The following is an 18,969-nucleotide window of genomic DNA, read 5'->3' as shown; positions in this document are numbered from 1 at the left end:
GTAAATTTTAATAAAAATTGATAAATAGAAAATTTTACTATAAATAAAACTTTTTTTGTTTTGTGAAATTTTTTCAATTAATTTCTGACATTATATTATTTATAATTTTTTTGAAATATTCGCGCCGGCAAGAAACATACGTTTGATTGATAATTAATTCACTTTTTGCTGTAGGTGGCTCTGATTAACAATTTAAATGAATTAAACTATAATTTAGTGCTAGTTGAGGTTCTAAGTCATTAATTATTCTATGTTGGACACTGGCAGACGCTGGAAAAGATCAAAAAGAATCAAGAAGATAGTCTTCTTGAAAAGAATAAAGAAAATAATTTTGTTGTGAATATTTTCTTTTAAAAATGTAAGTATGAAGTTATTGTTTATTTACCGTATCTCAATGTTAAAAAAAACAAATTATTTTCATATAAAAGATAAATGATGAAAGGGTTTTTTTGTGAATAATATTTCGCATACATATTTAAATTCAGAACTTCTATTATTCCAATTCGTGAGGGTAATTTAGAAAATTAGAATCTTATTCAAAATCCATCCATTCTGCTCGATTTTTTGTCCGTATAGTTTCGAATAATAATATTTATAATTAGAAATTTTAAAAAACTTAGACTTTTGAAAAATTTTAATTATTCAAATTCTTCTGAAATAAGTTAAATTTTGTAATATATATTTAATTAATTAGGTTTAAAAATTTAATAGAATTTTAAGCAAACATTTAATTATTTTCATAAATAATATAAAACTCTTTTCAAGAATTCAATCATTTTCTTCATAAATCTTTAAAAAAAAAACCTCATCGCAGAATTTCAATTATTTTTAATACAATTTTAATTGAATTTCTCGAGAAATGTAATTATTCTTAATAATTCCATTAAAATTCGTCGAAAGAATTCAATTATTAAAAAGAAGTTCTTGATGTTATCGAATAATTTTACAATTAATAGGAAATTCGTAAATAAATATAATAGAAATTTTTTTTGAGTATTTAATAATTTTTAGAGTGAATCAAAATAATTATATTCTTTATGGTCAGGGACAAAATCAGGAAAAGTCAGGGAAAAAGAAAATTTAATTTTTTGGCAATTTTGATATCACTACGTAGTAAATTCAGATTATTATCTGATTGATTATGATATTAAAGTGTTTAAAATTAAAAAGTAATTTTCTAAATGCTTATACTAACAAATATAAATGATTTAATAAAAAAATTTCAATTATAAATGATTTAAGTTGATGTGGCTGCTTCGAAAAATAATAAATCTCTTATAAAATTGCAAAGATATAAAAATTTTTTTATAATACTTGCTATAATTATTAATTTCTATTCTACTTGAAATGAAACTCTTTTCTTTTAAAATTTAATAAAGAATATTCTTTTTTCAGATTATCAAATATCTTTTGATACTGTTCGTTTCAAAGAAGACAAAAACATGAATTCTGCATTCAAGGGAAGGTTCTTCCCTAACGAATGCTTTATTTGTAAATCGAGGCGCATGTTAATAAGATGTGATTGTAAAATGATTGCCTATTGCTCCGAGGAACATCGTTTACAACATTTACCAATTCACGAGAGTTTCTGCAAAGCAGTTCGAGAAGTAATAAAAGAAAAAGGATTAAAGCACATTAGTGAAAGGATTTTAAATACGAATACCACTTGGGATAATGTCTTTCAATATATGATTAATTTTGAAAAAAAATTAGGAAGATGTATGACTCCTTTGGAAATTTCCATGTGGGTACGACCCCGAGTTTGTTTTTATTGTAGAGATTCAAGACTTAATTTATACGACTGTCCAGATTGTCCAATTGTAAGTTTTTGTAAATCTCACAGAAGGAACCAAATGAATAGCCACAATTGTGGACTAATGAATAGGTATTTAAAAACATTATCAGTAGCAGAGGAATTAAACATTGATATGCAATTTTTACCATCGCGTTTTCCATATATATCAGAAGATAGATTTGACATTTTTGATCCACTAACTCATACAGTTTATGATACTTCCTCCTCTATTTTGTCGATATCTACGAAAGAAAATTTAATCCATTTCATTAATATTGCTTCAAAATTGAATGTTGCTTTAGAAAAGATATACGACACAACTCCAGAGAAGATTATCATTCATATCGTTTCATTTTCCAATGACCATGCAATTATAATCGCAAATCATTGGGAATTCTTTTTGCATGTTAATCCAAAGATAAGGAATTTAAAAATTGTCATCACGCAGAATTATTCTATTGAATCAAGCTTAGAGAATTATTCCCTTTGTGAAAAATGTGTAAAACTGGAGAAAACATTGTCTGTTGAGAAGTATTTATCAAGCTACAAAGAGTATATGTTGAAAGAGAATTATCAAGTACCGGATATTCTTTTTAATTTCCGATTTGAAAATTGTTACTATTTTGATAGATTTAATGACTGGAATGAAATTGGTTGCCCCATTATTTTATTGCCTAATTCAAAATCTAAACATTATAAAATGCCCTTTTTTCTTTCGTTTCTGTATGAAAATCTGGAAATGTTTTTTAATGGAAAAATCAACACAGCTTTTAATGAAGAAGCTGAATATGATGAAGACAGTTACTTCATCATTTTTAAAACAAAGAAAATTAAAAAACAAGAAATATCACCTGCTGATAATTCCAGCGAGAATGACGACACGAGTTTAACTCCAACAAAAGATGATTCGATATTAATTGAGAATAATAATGAAAGAGCATGTGAAGAAGAAATTGCAGAAGATAATTCCAGTGCAGAAGAAACTGAAAAACAAAATCTCAAAACTCTTTCACCTTCTTCGTCTTTTTCTTCTTTTACAATTGTTTCTGAACCCAAAGAAGGAGATAATAATGTAGAAAAAATTGTGAACAATGATAACTCGATAGCGGATGACGATTTAGAATCTCTTTGTAAAGAGAACGAGTCACTATTTACAGAGAATTCATCTCTTAAAGCTGAGATCGAAAAATTACAACATGAATTAAGTTCATCGACAGAAAAAGTGTCAAAATTACAACAAGAATTGAATTCATCGACCGATAAAGTGGTGAAATTAGAGAAAAGAAATGTGGAACTTGAAAAAATTGGTTTTCATTTAAATGAGAAGATTCAATCGATCGACGAAATATTTCAAACATTGAAGATGGAGACGTCGCTTCGGATTAAAAAGGAAAATTCTTAAATTTGTTTAAAACAAATACTTCTTAACATAATTATTTTTCTAACTAGAATCAATACGAAAACTTTTTGTTTTGAAATTTAAACTACAATTACTTTTAAATTACAATTTCAACTACAATGTAATACTTATTTTTTTTAACATGTTAAAGATTAATGGTTTCACAGAAAGAATTAAAGATACGAAACATAATGTAATAATCTTTATAATAAAATAATTCAGAATAAGAATTATAATTTTCCAATAAAAAACTTGGTGTTTTCTTCGTCCACATAAAAATAAGAAAATTTGCAAAGTTTGGATTATGATTGAATTTATAATCAACTTTGCATATTAACTAATTATTTATTATAATGAACAATATTTAATTATTTATAATAGTTACCAATTACTATTTATTTTTTACAATGACTAATTATTATTTACCATTGCCAATTATTTGCTGTAATTACGAATTATTAATTATAATCACTAAAAATTTATTGCAATCATCAATTAGGCAATTATTTATTATAATGACTAATTACTTATTGTAATTACTCATTTTTCATTACAAGGACTAAATATTTATTTTCTTTTATAATTACTAATAATAATATTATTTTCTCTCTATTAATTATTGATATTAAACATTTTTTTTAAATATTCGCGCTGGCAAAAACATTTCATTTTAATTCACCTTTTCCAACAGGTGGCTCTGATTATTAATTAAAAATAATGGTAGTTGAATTTCTAAATTATTATTTATTCTATGTTAATTGTTGATTTTTTATCTTAAATAAAATAAAATTATTTTCACCGTAAAAGATAAATGTTAAAAGGCATTTTTTGTGAATAAATTCGATTACATAATAAATTTAGAAGTTCTACATAACTCTAATTCGTGAAGGTAATTCAGAATAACCTCGTTCATTTCCATGATAATTTGATTATAATATATTAAAGAATTTTGAATTAAAAAGAGATTTTCTGGAAGTTCATAATAAATATTATATCATTTAAATTGTTGTGGCTGTTTCGAAAAATAATATCACAAAGTTGTAGAAATTTTTTATAATACTTGCAATAACTATTTATTTCTATGCAGAAAGAAATTCTTTTCTTTTAAAATTTGCTAAAAGAATATTAATTTTCAGGTTTTCGAATTTGTTTATGGACAACAAAAAAATCAAAACAATAATGAATTCTTCATTCAAGGGAAGGTTTTTCCCTAATGAATGTTACATTTGCAAATCGAGGGAAAATTTAAGAAGATGTTTTTGCAACATGATTTCCTATTGCTCCAAGGAACATCGATTAAAACATTTACCAGTTCACGAGACATTCTGCAAAACAGTTCAAAAAGTATTAAAAGAAAAAAAAATATCGCACATTAATGAAAAGTTTATTGCTGGAGAAAAACTTTGGAAGGAAACCTCAGAAGATATCATTGAATTTGAAAAAAAATTAGAAAGATGTATGACTCCTTTGGAACTATCAATGTGGATTCGTCCCCGAGTCTGTTTCGCTTGTAATAATTCTAAAGGTTATTTAAAAAACTGTACAGATTGTCCAATTGCAAGTTTTTGCTCTCTTCACAATTACAATGATGCAGGGCATTATCGAACTTGCCAATTGATGAATAGATATTTAAAAACATTATCGGTAGCAGAGGAATTAGATATTGATATGCAATTTTTACCCTCGTGTTTCCCTTATATTACAGAAGAGAGATTTGAATTTTTAGATCCACTCACTTATACGGGTTATAATGAATGTTATGAGTCACAATATACTGAGTCGATATCAACGAAAGACGAATTAATAAATTTTATTAACATTGTTACAAAATTGATAGTTGCTTTAGGAAAGATATACGATGACACAGTTCCAGATGAAATTGTCCTTCATATCGATTCATTTACCAATGACCATGCAATTATAAACGCAAATTATTGGGAATTCTTTTTGCATGTTAATCCGGTAAGGAATTTAAAAATTGTCATCACTGGAAACAAGATATTAAAATCCAATTTGGAGAATTATTCCCTTTGTGAAAATTGTGTTTCTTCGGAGAGAACATTGTCTGTTGAAAAGTGTACCTTAACCTACGAAGATTATATGTTACAAGACAATTATCAAGTACCGGATGTTCTTTTTTATTTCAGAATTGAATATGACCGGAATTTTGAAAAAGCCAATAAATGGAATGAAATTGGTTGCCCCGTTATTTCATTGATGGTTTCAAATTCTATAATTTCAGCTGAACAGCCGTATTTTCTTTTGTTTTTGATTGCAAATTTTCGAATTATTTTCAATGGAGAAATTGAAACATTTTTTGATGATGTTGATGAAATTAAAAGAGACAATTATTTCATAATTTTTCGATCAAAGAGTATTAAAAAACAAGAAATATCACCTGCGGATAATTCCAGCGAGAATGACGACACGAGTTTAAATTCAACAAAAGATGATTCAATATTAATTGAGAATAATAATGAAAAAGTATGTGAAGAAAAAATTGCAGAAGATAATTCCAGTAATAAGGGAGCTCCAGCAAGTGAAATTGAAAAACAAAATCTCAAAACTATTTCACCTTCTTCGTCTTTTTCTTCTTTTACAATTGTATCAGAACACGAAGAAGGAGATAATAATGTTGAGAAAAATGTAAATGATAATAACTCGAAAGCAGATGATGATTTAGAATCTCATTGTAAAGAGAACGAGACTCTTTCTAAAGATAACGAGTCTCTATTTACAGAGAATTCGTCTCTTAAAACTGAGAACGAAAAATTACAACATAAATTAAGTTCATCACTCGATGAAGTGGCAAAATTACAACAAAAATTGAATTCATCGACCGATGAAGTGGCAAAATTACAACAAGAATTGAATTCATCGACCAATGAAGTGAAAAAACTACAACAAGAATTGAATTCGTCGACCAATGAAGTGACAAAACTACAACAAGAATTGAATTCGTCGACCGATGAAGTGGCGAAACTGCAGAAAAAAATTGTGAAATTTGAGAAAAATGGTTTTCAATTAAATGAGAAGATTCAATCGATAGACGAAATTGTGCAAAAATTGAAGATGGAGACGTCGCTTCAGATTGAAAACGAAAATTCTTAAAATTGGTTAAAAAAAATACTTATTAGAGTCAACACGAAAATTTTTGTTTTTAAATTTAAACTAAAATTTCTTTTCAATTACAATTTAACCTACAATGTAATACTTATTATTTTTCTACATGTTAACGATTATTATGGTTTCGTAGAAATAATTAAACATACGAAAGGTAATGTAATTATATCTTTATAAAATATAATTAAAAATAAGAATTATAATTTTCCAATAAAAAAACTTTTTTTTGTATTCTGCGTCCACATAAAAATAAGAATAAAAGTTGCAAAGTTTGGTATTATGATTAAAATAATCAATTTTTCAAGTTAAGTAATTATTTATTATAATGAACAGTAGTTAATTATTTATAATAGTTACTAATTACTATACAGTAATTACCAATTATTTATAATAATGACTAATTACTGCACTATAATTATAAATTATTTATAATAATGACTAATTTTTCATTGTAATTACTAATTATTTTTTACAATGACTAATTATTTACAATTGCCAATTATTTGCTGTAATTACTTTTTAATAATTACAATCACTAAGAATTTTTTGCAATCACCAATTAGGCAATTATTTATTATAATGACTAATTACGTATTGTAATTATTAATTTTTCATTACAAGGACCAATTATTTATTTTAAATTTTAATTACTAATAATAATATTATTTCTCTCTTTTAATTTTTTATATTAGAATATTTTTTGTTAAATATTCGCGCCGGCAGAAACAATATATTTTTGATTAATTCACTTTTGCCTATAGGTGGCTCTGATTAAGAATGAAACGAACTTCTAGTTGAGGTTCTAAATTGTTAATTATTCTGTGTTTTGGAAACTGAAACGAACAAAACAAAGAAAATAATTTTCTGAATAATTTGGTGAATATTTTCTTATATGTAAGTATATATAAACCTATTGTTTATTTGCTGTATGTCTATATATCAACAAAATTAAATTAGTTTTATATAAATGTTAAAAGGAATTCAAAATCAAACACATCCACCCTGCTTGATATTTTTTCTGTAGTTTAGAATAAAATAGTAGATCTGATAATTAATTATAATAATAATAATAACAATAATAATTATAGTTCAGTAAAGGTAAAACACGTTACAATTAAAGAAAATTTGTCTACCCCCTCCCCCCTAAATATATAATTTCCAAGATAATCTGATTATATGATATTGAAGAGTTTATAATTAAAAAGAGATTTTCGGGAATATGTTTATACCAATAAATATAATATGATTTAAATTGTCGTGATTGCTTCGAAAAATAATAAACTTTCTATAAAATCGTAAATGTGTATATAAATTTTTTTTTAATTATTTTGTAAACTGTGTATTAACTACGCATAAAAACCAACTCTTTTCTTTTCATTTGATAAAGAATATTTCTTTTCAGGTTATCGAATCTGATTGTTACAAAAAAGATCAAATAATGAGTTCTTCATTCAAAGAAAGGTTCTTCCCTAATGAGTGTCACATTTGTCGAAGTCGAGAGAAACTAGAAAGATGTGTTTGTAAAATGATTGCCTATTGCTCCAAGGAACATCAATTTCAACATTTACCAGTTCATGGGAGTTTCTGCAAAGTAGTTCAACAAGTATTAAAAGAAAAAGGAATATCGCATATAAATGAAAGGATTATTAGTACGAATACCTCTTGGAATATTGCCTTTGAACATATGATTAATTTTGAAAAAAAATTAGGAAGATGTATGACTCCTTTGGAAATTTCAATGTGGATACGTCCCCGAGTTTGTTTTTCTTGTAAAGATTCAAGAAATTCTTTATATGACTGTCCAAAGTGTCCAATTGCAAGTTTTTGCTACAATCACAAAAGAGGTAGCTATTATAATAGCGAATCCCATGATAATTGTATAGTAATGAATAGGTATTTAAAAACATTATCAGTAGCAGAGGAATTAAACATTGATATGCAATTTTTGCCATCGTGTTTTCCATATATATCAGAAGATAGATTTGATATTTTTGATCCACTCACTTATACATTCAAGGATTCTTCTTCTGAATTACAATGTAAAGAGTCGCTATCTACGAAAGAAACTTTAATGGATTTTATTAACATTGCTTCAAGATTGAATGCTGCTTTAGAAAAGATATTTAGTGACACAATTCCAGAGAAAATTGTCATTCATATCAATGCATTTAACAACCATGCAATTATAAACGCAAATTATTGGGAATTTCTTTTGCATGTTTATCCACAGATAAGAAATTTAAAAATTGCTATCACTGGAAATGCGACATTACCAAACAATTTGATGAATTATTCGCTTTGTGAAAAATGTGTAAAATTAAAGAAAACATTGTCTGTTGAAAAGTATTTATTGACCTACGAAGATTACATGTTAAAAAGCTATTATCAAGTACCGGATGTTCTTTTTAATTTCCGAATTGCAATTGATTGCAATTTTAAAAGATTTAATAAATGGAATCAAATTCGTTGCCCCGTTATTTTATTGCCTAATTCAAAGTTTAGTTACTTTAAAGATTCGTTTTTTCTTTCGTTTTTACTTCAAAATTTTCAAATTATTTTCAATGGAGAAATAAAAACAGCTTTTAATGAAGAAAAAAAAGAATATGATGCAGACAGTTATTTCATAATTTTCCAATCAAAAAGAAGTAAAAAACAAGAAATATCACCTGCTAACAATTCCAAAAAGAATGACACGAGTTTAATTTCAACAAAAGATGATTTGATGTTTCGACCTTCTTCGCCTTTTTCTTCTTCTTTTACAATTTTTTCAAAACCCAAAGAAGGAGATAATAATGTAGAAAAAAATGCGAGCAATGATAACTCGATAGCGGATGACGATTTAGAATCTTTTTCTACAGAGAACGAGTCGCTAATAATAGAGAATTCATCTCTTAAAGCTGAGAACGAGAAACTACAACACGAATTAAGTTCATCGACTGAAAAAGTGGCAAAATTACAACAAGAATTGAATTCATCGACCGATGAAGTGGCGAAATTACAACAAGAATTGAATTCGACGACCGATAAATTAGAGAAAAGAAATGCGGAACTTGAAAAAATTAGTTTTCAATTTAATCAGATGATTCAATCAATACGAAATATTTCAAAAATTGAAGATAAAGATGACGTCGCTTCGGATTGAAAAGAAAAAATTTTTAATTTGTTTAAAAAATTTCTTGACATATTCTTCTGATTATAATCGACACGAAAATGTTTTTTCTTTGAAATTTAAATTTAAACAATTACCATATCTAATACTTATTATTTTTTTACATGTTAACGATTATAATGGTTTCATAAAAAGAATTAAAAATACGAAAGATAATGTAATTATCGTTATAAAATAATTAAAAGTTTCAATTATAATTTTTTAATAAACTATGTGAAAAAAACTTTTTTGTATTCATTCATTTAAAAATAAGAAAATTTGCTAAGTTTGGTATTATTAAAATAATAAATTTTTCAAACTAAATAATTATTTATTTTATGAAGAATATTTAATTATTTATAACAGTTACTAATTACTGCACTGTATAATTATAAATTATTCATAATAATGACTAGTTTTCTCATTGTAATTAATAATTAATTTTTACAATGACTAATTATTTCCAAATGCCAATTATTTGCTGTAATTACTAATTATTTATTATAATCACTAAAATTTATAATTGAATTAATTAATTATTTTTGAGTTTTATCGAAAGTAAATTCAATTTAAAAATAGAACAATATATTGAAAATTTCAAATTTACTTAAATATTGTTTTAAATTTTGTTAAAAATTATAATTTTTACTTGTTATGTAAATAAATTAAAATTTCGAAAGTTTTTCATTTATTGATTAAAATTGTAATATAGTGATAATAGATGGAACTAATTAAATGTGTCATAAGTCTGGAGTTGAAGTTCTAGATGTTAATTATTTTATGGCAAACTCAGATTGTCAGATTTGTTATTGTTGCTGGACGTAAATATTAATCATTATTTTGTATTGGAAACTTGGAAAAGAATAAAGAAAATAATTTAGGAATTATTTCCTTAAAAGTATGTATAAAATTATTACTAATGCTCTTTTTTATATTTTAGAAAAAATCTCGCACAGTTGTAGAAATTTTGTGTAATTACTTACAGACTATTAATTTCCCTACAAAAAGAAACTTTAAAAATAAAAAATAATTATTTTCAGATTTTTCTTTTTGGATTTCCATTGAATTTCCAAATTCGAAATGAATTCTTCAGGAAAGGGTAGATTTTTCCCCAACGAATGTCAAATTTGTCGAAATAGAGAAAATCTACAAAGATGTGAATGCAAAATGATTTCATATTGCTCCGAGGAACATCGACTCGAACATTTGTCAATTCACAAAAATTTTTGCAAAGCAGTCAAGGAGATATTAGAAGAAAAACAATTATCGCACATAAATGAAGGATTTTTCTCATATTCCAATACCGCTTGGAGTAGGACAACGGATATTTTATTTCAATTAGAGGAGAAATTAGAAAGATATATGACTCCTATGGAAATATTAATGTGGACACGTCCACGAGTTTGTTTCATTTGTCGTGAATCAAAAGAGGAATTTATTGAATAATTGTCAAAATTGTCCAATTGTAACTTTTTGTGCGAATCATAAGGACAGCGAAATTCATTCGAAAAATTGTACAACAATGAATCGTTATTTAGAAATTTTGAACACGGCAGATGAATTAAATATTGATTTGCAATTTTTACCATTAAATTTTCCATTTGTTGATGAAAAGAGAAATGGATATTTGGACTGTCTTACGTTTACGATAATCAACAAAAATAATTTTGAATCAAATTGTTATTATTGGAGAAAATCAAAAATTGATTTCATCAATTTTGTTGACATTATTTCGAGGCTAAATAGTGCTTTAAAAAAAATACTGAATCCACTTCCGTCGGAATTAACCATTCAAATTGATTTACTTGGTAGGGAGCATGTAATTACAAGAAAAGAATTTTGGGAATTTCTGTTGCATCTCAATCCGCAGATAATTAAATTAAATCTTGCCATTTATGGAGTTAATAGTGACGATAATAGTTTTTTAGGAAATAATAATCTTAAAATTTCACTTTGCAAAAAATGTTGTTCAAGGCAAAAAGTTTTGAATATTAGCAAATCAGTGTCTCTTAATTGTGACATATCCTCTAAAAGATATCAGGTACCAAATGTACTAATTCACTTCACAAAAAACGATATACATTATGTGAAAGTAAATCAATGGTGTGAACTTGATCGTCCAATCATTCTGCTTTTTGATTCAGAACTAATATTTAATCAAGCACCATACACTCTTTTATTATTACATGAAAGATTTCGAATTATTCACAATGGACCAATGGAAAACACATTATTTAATGAAAAAACTGAATTTCAAAAAGAAAATTATTTCATCATTCTACAACCGAAGGGAAAGAAGGATTTTTCAAATAACCAAGTTAATAATTCAATTGTGAAATTGAATTCAGAAAAAACCGAATTAAACTTAAATCAAAATGTTTTATATTTTAAAACAAAGTGCGATGAATTACAACAAAAATTGAATTCATCGATCGAGGAAGTGGCGAAATTAAAGAAAAGAAATGCGGATCTTGAAAAACTTTGTTCTGAATTAAAGGAGAAAAATAATTCGATTAAAAAAATATTACAAATTTGATATTATAACAATTTTCTAAAATTCAAAGTTAAAAACTAAAAGGAATGTCATAAATTTAAAAATACTTGGTACAATATTTCTTTTTCAATTGTTAAAAAATTATTGTAAATTCTATTCTTGCAAAAATAGAATTTTAAATAAGGTAATTAAAAATATATAAAATAATATCTATCAAGTGTATCAGATATTAATAAATTATTGTTACCTGTAAATTTCTGATTATTTTTCGTATTTTTCGTCTAGAGTAAATTTTTAATAGAAAAATATTATTATTTTCATAAAAAAAACATTTTTTTTGCAAATTTCGCTCTACATATTAATTATTATATTAATATTTTTTTTAATTTTCGCGCCAGCAGAAAATATACATTTTGATTCACTTTTTCCTAAAGGTGGCTCTGATTAACAACTAAAATACAATAGAGTTGAGGTTCTTTAATTATTAATTATTCTATGTTGGAAAAGAATAAACAATAAAGAAAATAATTTTGTGAATATTTCCCTGAATGTAAGTACAATTACTTATAAAATTACTGCTTATTTGTTGTTTTCTTAAATTACAAAATAATCGACTTATTTTCAAATGCCAAAAAGATAAATGTTAAAAAGAATTTTTGTGACACGCTCCTAAGAAGCAAACGAATAGCGTTATACTTTGTGTTATTTTTCTTTAATTAAAAAATTCTAAATTAATTGCATTAAAGTAAAATCAGTTTTAAAACCATTTAAAAATTACTATATACAAATAAAACCTAACCATGCGTCATTGCATAATTTTATTTTCATCTCATAATTTTTGCATAATATTTAGGTTTTTCATTGCATAATTTTAAAATTTTCATTGACACAAAATCGTGTCTCTAATTATTTTTATATACAATTTTAATCTACTTTCTCGAAAATCAAAATTATTCGTCAAAAGATTTTTAATAATTATTTTTTTTTAAAAATAGTAATTAAAATTTTTTAAAGATACATATTTGAATTTCCGAAATTAATTTTTTAAAAATTGAAACAATTGAAAATTTTATCAAATTTCATTGAAATAAATTTTATATTTTAATGAATTTTATTTATTTACATTTAAAAATTATTTTGGTAAATATAATAGTATTTTTGAAGAATTCTTATTGAAAATTTGGAAAATAATTGAATTTAAAAAATTTAGAATTAAATTTAGACCAATTGAAGAATAAATCAATTAAATATTTTTAAGCTTTATCGAATTTGTGTTAAATTAAATTTTTAAATTGCAAATTAAAATTTAGGTTGAAAAACTTTATCAAATTTTGATTGAAGGTTGAATTTTTAAAAAATTTCTTATTATAGATGGCTCTAGGTAATAAAGGCTGTAATGTATGATTCAAGAGTTGGCGTTCTATATGTTAATTATTTTATGCTACAATCAGAAGACTTATTTTGTGATTGTTGTGTTGGATGGACGTAAGTTTATTAAATTAATTAATTCATTTTTCTCTATTTTTCGAATTAAAATGTTAATACTATTAATAATTTAATACTTTAAAAATAAATTTAATATTATTATATAAGTAGATTAAATTTAATAATATAAATGTGACGTCTTTTGGAACCTAAAGAAGCAAATCTCATTTTAAGGTTATGTTAATTAAATTAAAAGGAAATTATCAGTTATTTGACTTGGAAGATTGATAATTTCCTCTTAATTTAATTATATAATTTTTACCAAGTAATATAAATTCATTTAAATATATGGTTATGTTAATTGTCTAACGGGTCAAACGCATTGGGAAATCAGTTTTTATTAATTATTTTTTGTTCTTATTATTCTAAAATTTGATAAAGAATATTTGTTTTCAGGTAATAAAATATACAAAAATTTACAAAAAAGAGAAAAAAATATGAATTCTTCATTAAAGGGAAGATTCTTCCCCAATGAGTGCTACATTTGTAAATCAAGAAAAAAACTAGAAAGATGTGATTGCAAAACGATCGCCTATTGCTCCAAGGAACATCGTTTACAACATTTATCAGTTCACGAGAGTTTCTGCAAAGCAATTCAAGAAGTAATAAAAGAAAAAGCATTATTGCGCTTTCATAAAAAGTTACCTCCAAAAATGGACAATAATGATATTTGGAATGATGCCTCAGGAGATAAACTTGATTTAGAAAAGAAATTAGGAAGAAATATGACTCCATTGGAACTTTCAATGTGGATTCGTCCCCGAGTTTGTTTCACTTGTAATAGTTCAAAAGGTTATTTACATAGCTGTCCAGATTGTCCAATTGTAAGTTTTTGTAAATCTCACAAAACTAACCAAGCTCATACCCAACATTGTAAATTAATGAACAGATATTTAAAAACCCTGTCAACAGCAGAGGAACTAAATATTGATTTGCAATTTTTACCACTATGTTTTCCATACACAACGGAGAGATTTGAGTTTCTGGATCCTCTCACGTATACAGTGAATGATTATCATTACGAGTCAAAATGCAACGAGTCAGCATCGACGAAAGAAAATTTAATCGATTTCATTAATATTGCTTCAAAATTGAATGTTGCTTTAGAAAAGATCTACGACAAAGTTCCAGAGAAGATTGTCCTTCACATCGAAGGATTGCACCATAATCGTGCAATTCTAAAGGAACATTATTGGGAATTTCTTTTGCACGCGAATCCAAAGATAAAGAATCTAAAAATTGTCATCACGAAGAATAATTTGTTAAAATCGAGTTCGGAGAATTATTCCCTTTGTGAAAAATGTGTTAAAACGGAGAGAAAATTGTCTGTTGAAAAGTGTTCATTAGACTACGAGGATTATTTGTTACAAGACAATTATCAAGTGCCCGATGTTCTTTTCTATTTTAAATATATAAATGATTACAATTTTAAAAGATTTAACGAGTGGATTAAAATCGGTTGTTCCATTATTTTGCTAACTTTTAAAAAAAATGATTTCTTTCGAGAACCGTATTTTCTTGCGTTTTTGCATGGAAATCTTGAAATGATTTTCAATGGAGAAATTAACACAGCTTTTAATGAAAAACAGGAATTTGAGACAGACAGTCATTTTGTTATTTTTCAGACAAAGAGAATTAGAGAAAAAGAAATATCACCTGCTGACAATTGCAACGAAAATGATGAAAAATCAAGAAAAGATGATTCGATATTGATTGAGGATGATGAAAGATTATGTGAAGAAAAATTTGCCGAAAGTGAAAAAGAAAATCATACATCTCTTTCACCGCTTTTATTCTCTTCTACAATTGATTCGGAACTCAAAGAAGGAGATGAAACTATAGGGAAAAATGAGAACAACGATAACTCCAAAGTTGATGATGAAAATGATGAGAAATTTCTTTCCACGAAGAACGAGTTTCTATTAACAGAGAATTCGTATCTTAAAACCAAGAACAAAAGATTGCAACAAGAATTGAATTCATCTATCGAGAATGTGGCGAAAAAACAAAAAAGAATTGTGGAACTTGAGGAAATTTTCACTAAAGAAATCGAGAAAAATAATTCGATTAAAACTATATTACAAAATTGATATTGAAGATGGATTCGTCGCGACACAGATGGAAGAGAAAGTCTTAATTTTATTTTTAAATGTTCCTGTCATTTTGGAAATTTTGAAAATTTTCCTTTTAAATTTTAAACTATGTACAATTACTATTATTATGTAATACTTATTATTTTTTTACCTGCTAATAATTAATCGTTTTAGAGAAAAAAAGAAAAATAATTAAAGATAATGTAATTATCTTTATAGAATAATTAAGAATTTTAATTATAATTTTTTAATAAATTATGTGTGAAAAAATTAGTTTGTATTTTTTTTTCTCATAAAAGCAAAAAGTTTAAAAATTTGGTGCTATTAAAAAAATAATTAATTTTATTAATATTATTTTTTGATAATTTATTAAAGTAAAAAAAAATATTTAATTTTTGAAATAAGTTTTACTGAATAATAATTTCCAATTAAATATTATTTTAATAAAATTAATTTTGATTAAATGTTTTTTTAATTTTCAACTGTTAATTAATGGGAGAAAAACGGAAAAAATGTTAATAACCTATAAAAAAATTAAACCAACCTTTTGACGTCAAAAATCATCTCCGGTGAGAAAGGAAATATTGCTCCAATTAATCAAAAATATCCTCTAATAATGAGAATAATGCTTCTAGGTAAAAAAAATTGCCACTTTTTACACTATATTTGAAAATTTTACACTTATTTCACTTGCACTAATTTCAACACTTTCCATTTTGCACTCAACAACTGACGGTAAAAAATATTTCCAACGAAAAAAAATTAGAATTTGGCGAATTCATTCCATTACAAAATTCAAAAATAGAAACGACACTTTTCCCGGAAAAAAAATTGGCGGTTAAATAAAAGTTTTAAAAAGTGAGGTTAGAATCCCAAATTTCAATTAATGTGAAAAAGACAGAAAAAAAGTATTTAATTAGCCAACTTTTTGGGATTAATAATTAATTGAACATTTTTTTAGAACGAGAAAGAAGATTTATTATTAGGAAAAACGGGAAAAACGAATAAATTGGAAAATTTTTAACACTTTCACTGATTTTTTACGCGCGAATCCGATGTTCTAATAATCGAGAGCAATCTCAACTTTTTCTCCGGTATTTTGCGAACAATCGGACGAACGAATACGTGTTTTTTAGGTTCTTCTGGTAAATAAATGATCACTGAGTGAAAATTTATACTTATTTTCAACTTGCAATGAGAATTTAATTAGAATTATTGAAAGAAAAAGTATTATCCGCGGGAGCGCGATTGCAAACTAGGGAATTTTATTCCAGACTGAAGTTGCGTCGCTTCGAGACGAGAGAGGAGAGGGGGAACGATCTATCGATATATCGAATTCAAGCGCGGGAAACTCAGTTTTTTTAAATATCGTTAATTTTTTTACACTCTGTGACAATGAAAAATTTGCATCTACTTAAGTGTAATAATATAAAAATAGAAATAAGGATTTCTTTTTTATAATTTCCCTTTTATTTTCTAATTTTCAATCTTTCCAAACTTCGCAATTTAAATTAACAAAAATTATAATTTGAAAGATGTCCTAATTCCGCCGTTCCGCGTACAGTTCAACAATTTTTGGCTAAATGGAATAGAATCATTTTTTGTTCGTTAGTTAAAAAACGTGTGTGAAACAAATCGAACAAAAGAATTATTTTCAATGGATTTTCATAATAAATACGTAACGCATTTTTATATAGTGAAGAATGTAAAAATATTTATCAAAAAACCAGCTTGATTGGAATGTTCGAAGTGAAAATTTCATATGCAAAAACCCAGAAAACATTGGTAAGTTAACAGCATGGTTTCATAACCTAAAAATATTTGTACACTTTTTGTCACGCTTTTTGTGTTTTATGCAGTTCGGAGTTTAATAATTTGTTATTTAATATTAAAATTTGAGAATAATAATGATTATTTTGATAAGAATTGTGATTTGTTTGTTCTTATTAGTCAACTTTTATTGTTGTTTCAAATCAAAGTGGAAATATCGATTTTTTTCAGGAAAAGTGAGATTTCTGAGAATTATTTCTCAACGATTTCTACTGGAAAGATGAAATATATATATGCTTCGAAACTTTGCTACAAAAATTTTTCGTAAATCAGTCTCAGGAAATTATGGAGGTATGTTAATTTTTTTCCAATTGTTATTCGACTTTCAAGACAATTCGTTAACAACGCAGTCAATAATTCATATTCTAAAAGGTATTTATTTTTCGCTCTTCCTTTATTTTGATAAAAAAATCCATGCTTTCTCAAAATGTGTTTAAAAAATTTAACTACATATTTATTTATTTATTTATCAAAAAATTACGCCTGAGATACAATTTCGTGGGTAGAAATTTTTTACTATTGTAAAAAAAATAAATGCCCAACATTTCTAAAAGTACATTGACTTAAATATTTTCCCTTGAAACAGTTTATTACAATTGTTTCTAGAAAGTAAGATAATTAATTCATTAACAAAGAAAAGCTTCATTAGAGTTTAATATTTATTAATTGATAATTGAATAATTAATTGATTAATACTTGACAATTAAATAATATATAAATTTATAAATTAATATTTCACCAAAATTTTCTAAAACATAATTTGTAATGTTTTTTTTTAAAATTAATATTCTTAATCCTTGAAAAATAATTGAAGAATCTGCTTTTTAAATGATTATAAAAAAATCTAACTGTCAAAACAATATAAATAGTAAATAAATTAATTAAATACTTTAATCTAAATTAATTAAGTAAATATGAAAAAAAAAAAATAAATAATTTAACTAATAAAGAAGTTTTGAAAAATTAGTAAAAGTAGGAAAACTTTTGTCAGTTATTGAAGAAAATATTTTAATTGAATTTTCTTTTTTAAACAATTAATTTTCTAAACAATTTGAGTGTCTTAAAGAGAAAAAAAAAAAAAATTTCAGAAATGTGATAATATTTTCTCGCATGTTTGTAATGCGATTTTTAACAAGTTACGTTCCTGACGCTCACTCGAGTTGAGTTTTGTGCGGGGCTTTCCCGAGCTTTCTAAAAGCATTCGAACGAAGATCTTATTTTAGTGGTCAATTTCAAATACAACAGGGACGTAACAATAAATCGAGCACCTATTGTTATTGAATAATGAAGATAATTTTTTTTATAAAATAACTAGAATTTTTTTAGTAGATGGTAAAATTAGATTTTCTTAGCATTAAAATTATTAAAGTGAAAAATAGGAAAAGGTTAATATTGCACTTTTTCTCTATATAATTAATTTTTTAAAGCAATAAAATTGATAATGTATAAATAAATAGAATAATTCAAAGTAAAAATTAAATATTAATACAAAAATTAATATTCATAGAAAATAAAATAATGAATTAAATATTACAATTCTTAATTAAAAAATCTAAAGGTATGAAAATAAGGCGCTAAAATATTTTTATGTGGTCAATACAA

The 18,969-nt window shown here is 25.2% G+C and overlaps 5 protein-coding genes across 5 annotated transcripts; all 5 read left to right on the top strand.

The window, feature by feature from the left end:
- Nucleotides 1–224: 224 nt before the first annotated feature.
- On the top strand, nucleotides 225–3,435 carry LOC122508642. Its single transcript, XM_043622110.1, has 2 exons — nucleotides 225–358; nucleotides 1,396–3,435. The coding sequence occupies exon 2, from the start codon at nucleotides 1,443–1,445 to the stop codon at nucleotides 3,195–3,197; it is 1,755 nt and encodes a 584-aa protein (XP_043478045.1). The 5' UTR covers nucleotides 225–358; nucleotides 1,396–1,442; the 3' UTR covers nucleotides 3,198–3,435.
- Nucleotides 3,436–3,950: 515 nt separating this feature from the next.
- LOC122508643 (suppressor of Mek1-like) lies at nucleotides 3,951–6,508 on the top strand. The gene is made up of 2 exons (XM_043622111.1): nucleotides 3,951–4,083; nucleotides 4,331–6,508. Exon 2 carries the CDS (start codon nucleotides 4,347–4,349, stop codon nucleotides 6,303–6,305), a length of 1,959 nt encoding a protein of 652 aa, XP_043478046.1. The 5' UTR covers nucleotides 3,951–4,083; nucleotides 4,331–4,346; the 3' UTR covers nucleotides 6,306–6,508.
- Nucleotides 6,509–7,116: 608 nt separating this feature from the next.
- LOC122508645 lies at nucleotides 7,117–9,645 on the top strand. The gene is made up of 2 exons (XM_043622113.1): nucleotides 7,117–7,211; nucleotides 7,720–9,645. Exon 2 carries the CDS (start codon nucleotides 7,756–7,758, stop codon nucleotides 9,457–9,459), a length of 1,704 nt encoding a protein of 567 aa, XP_043478048.1. The 5' UTR covers nucleotides 7,117–7,211; nucleotides 7,720–7,755; the 3' UTR covers nucleotides 9,460–9,645.
- Nucleotides 9,646–10,240: 595 nt separating this feature from the next.
- On the top strand, nucleotides 10,241–12,079 carry LOC122508594. Its single transcript, XM_043622043.1, has 2 exons — nucleotides 10,241–10,363; nucleotides 10,506–12,079. The coding sequence occupies exon 2, from the start codon at nucleotides 10,988–10,990 to the stop codon at nucleotides 11,999–12,001; it is 1,014 nt and encodes a 337-aa protein (XP_043477978.1). The 5' UTR covers nucleotides 10,241–10,363; nucleotides 10,506–10,987; the 3' UTR covers nucleotides 12,002–12,079.
- Nucleotides 12,080–12,401: 322 nt separating this feature from the next.
- LOC122508646 lies at nucleotides 12,402–15,701 on the top strand. The gene is made up of 3 exons (XM_043622114.1): nucleotides 12,402–12,509; nucleotides 13,331–13,444; nucleotides 13,841–15,701. The coding sequence occupies exons 2-3, from the start codon at nucleotides 13,360–13,362 to the stop codon at nucleotides 15,532–15,534; spliced, it is 1,779 nt and encodes a 592-aa protein (XP_043478049.1). The 5' UTR covers nucleotides 12,402–12,509; nucleotides 13,331–13,359; the 3' UTR covers nucleotides 15,535–15,701.
- Nucleotides 15,702–18,969: the final 3,268 nt, after the last annotated feature.

The sequence above is a fragment of the Leptopilina heterotoma genome, unplaced genomic scaffold (assembly GCF_015476425.1).
Source record: "Leptopilina heterotoma isolate Lh14 unplaced genomic scaffold, ASM1547642v1 Lhet_55, whole genome shotgun sequence".
NCBI lineage: Eukaryota > Metazoa > Arthropoda > Insecta > Hymenoptera > Figitidae > Leptopilina > Leptopilina heterotoma.
Note: the sequence above shows the minus strand (reverse complement) of the source record. Positions and strands in the feature narration are given on the sequence as shown.

Excerpts from the sequence above, each read along its gene's own strand:
- LOC122508642 (XM_043622110.1), top strand. The coding sequence starts at position 1,443 with ATGAATTCTGCATTCAAGGGAAGGTTCTTCCCTAACGAATGCTTTATT.
- LOC122508643 (XM_043622111.1), top strand. The coding sequence starts at position 4,347 with ATGGACAACAAAAAAATCAAAACAATAATGAATTCTTCATTCAAGGGA.
- LOC122508645 (XM_043622113.1), top strand. The coding sequence starts at position 7,756 with ATGAGTTCTTCATTCAAAGAAAGGTTCTTCCCTAATGAGTGTCACATT.
- LOC122508594 (XM_043622043.1), top strand. The coding sequence starts at position 10,988 with ATGAATCGTTATTTAGAAATTTTGAACACGGCAGATGAATTAAATATT.
- LOC122508646 (XM_043622114.1), top strand. The coding sequence starts at position 13,360 with ATGATTCAAGAGTTGGCGTTCTATATGTTAATTATTTTATGCTACAAT. Across the intron at positions 13,445-13,840 it reads GATTGTTGTGTTGGATGGAC|GTAATAAAATATACAAAAAT; the intron begins GTAAGTTTATTA and ends ATTTGTTTTCAG.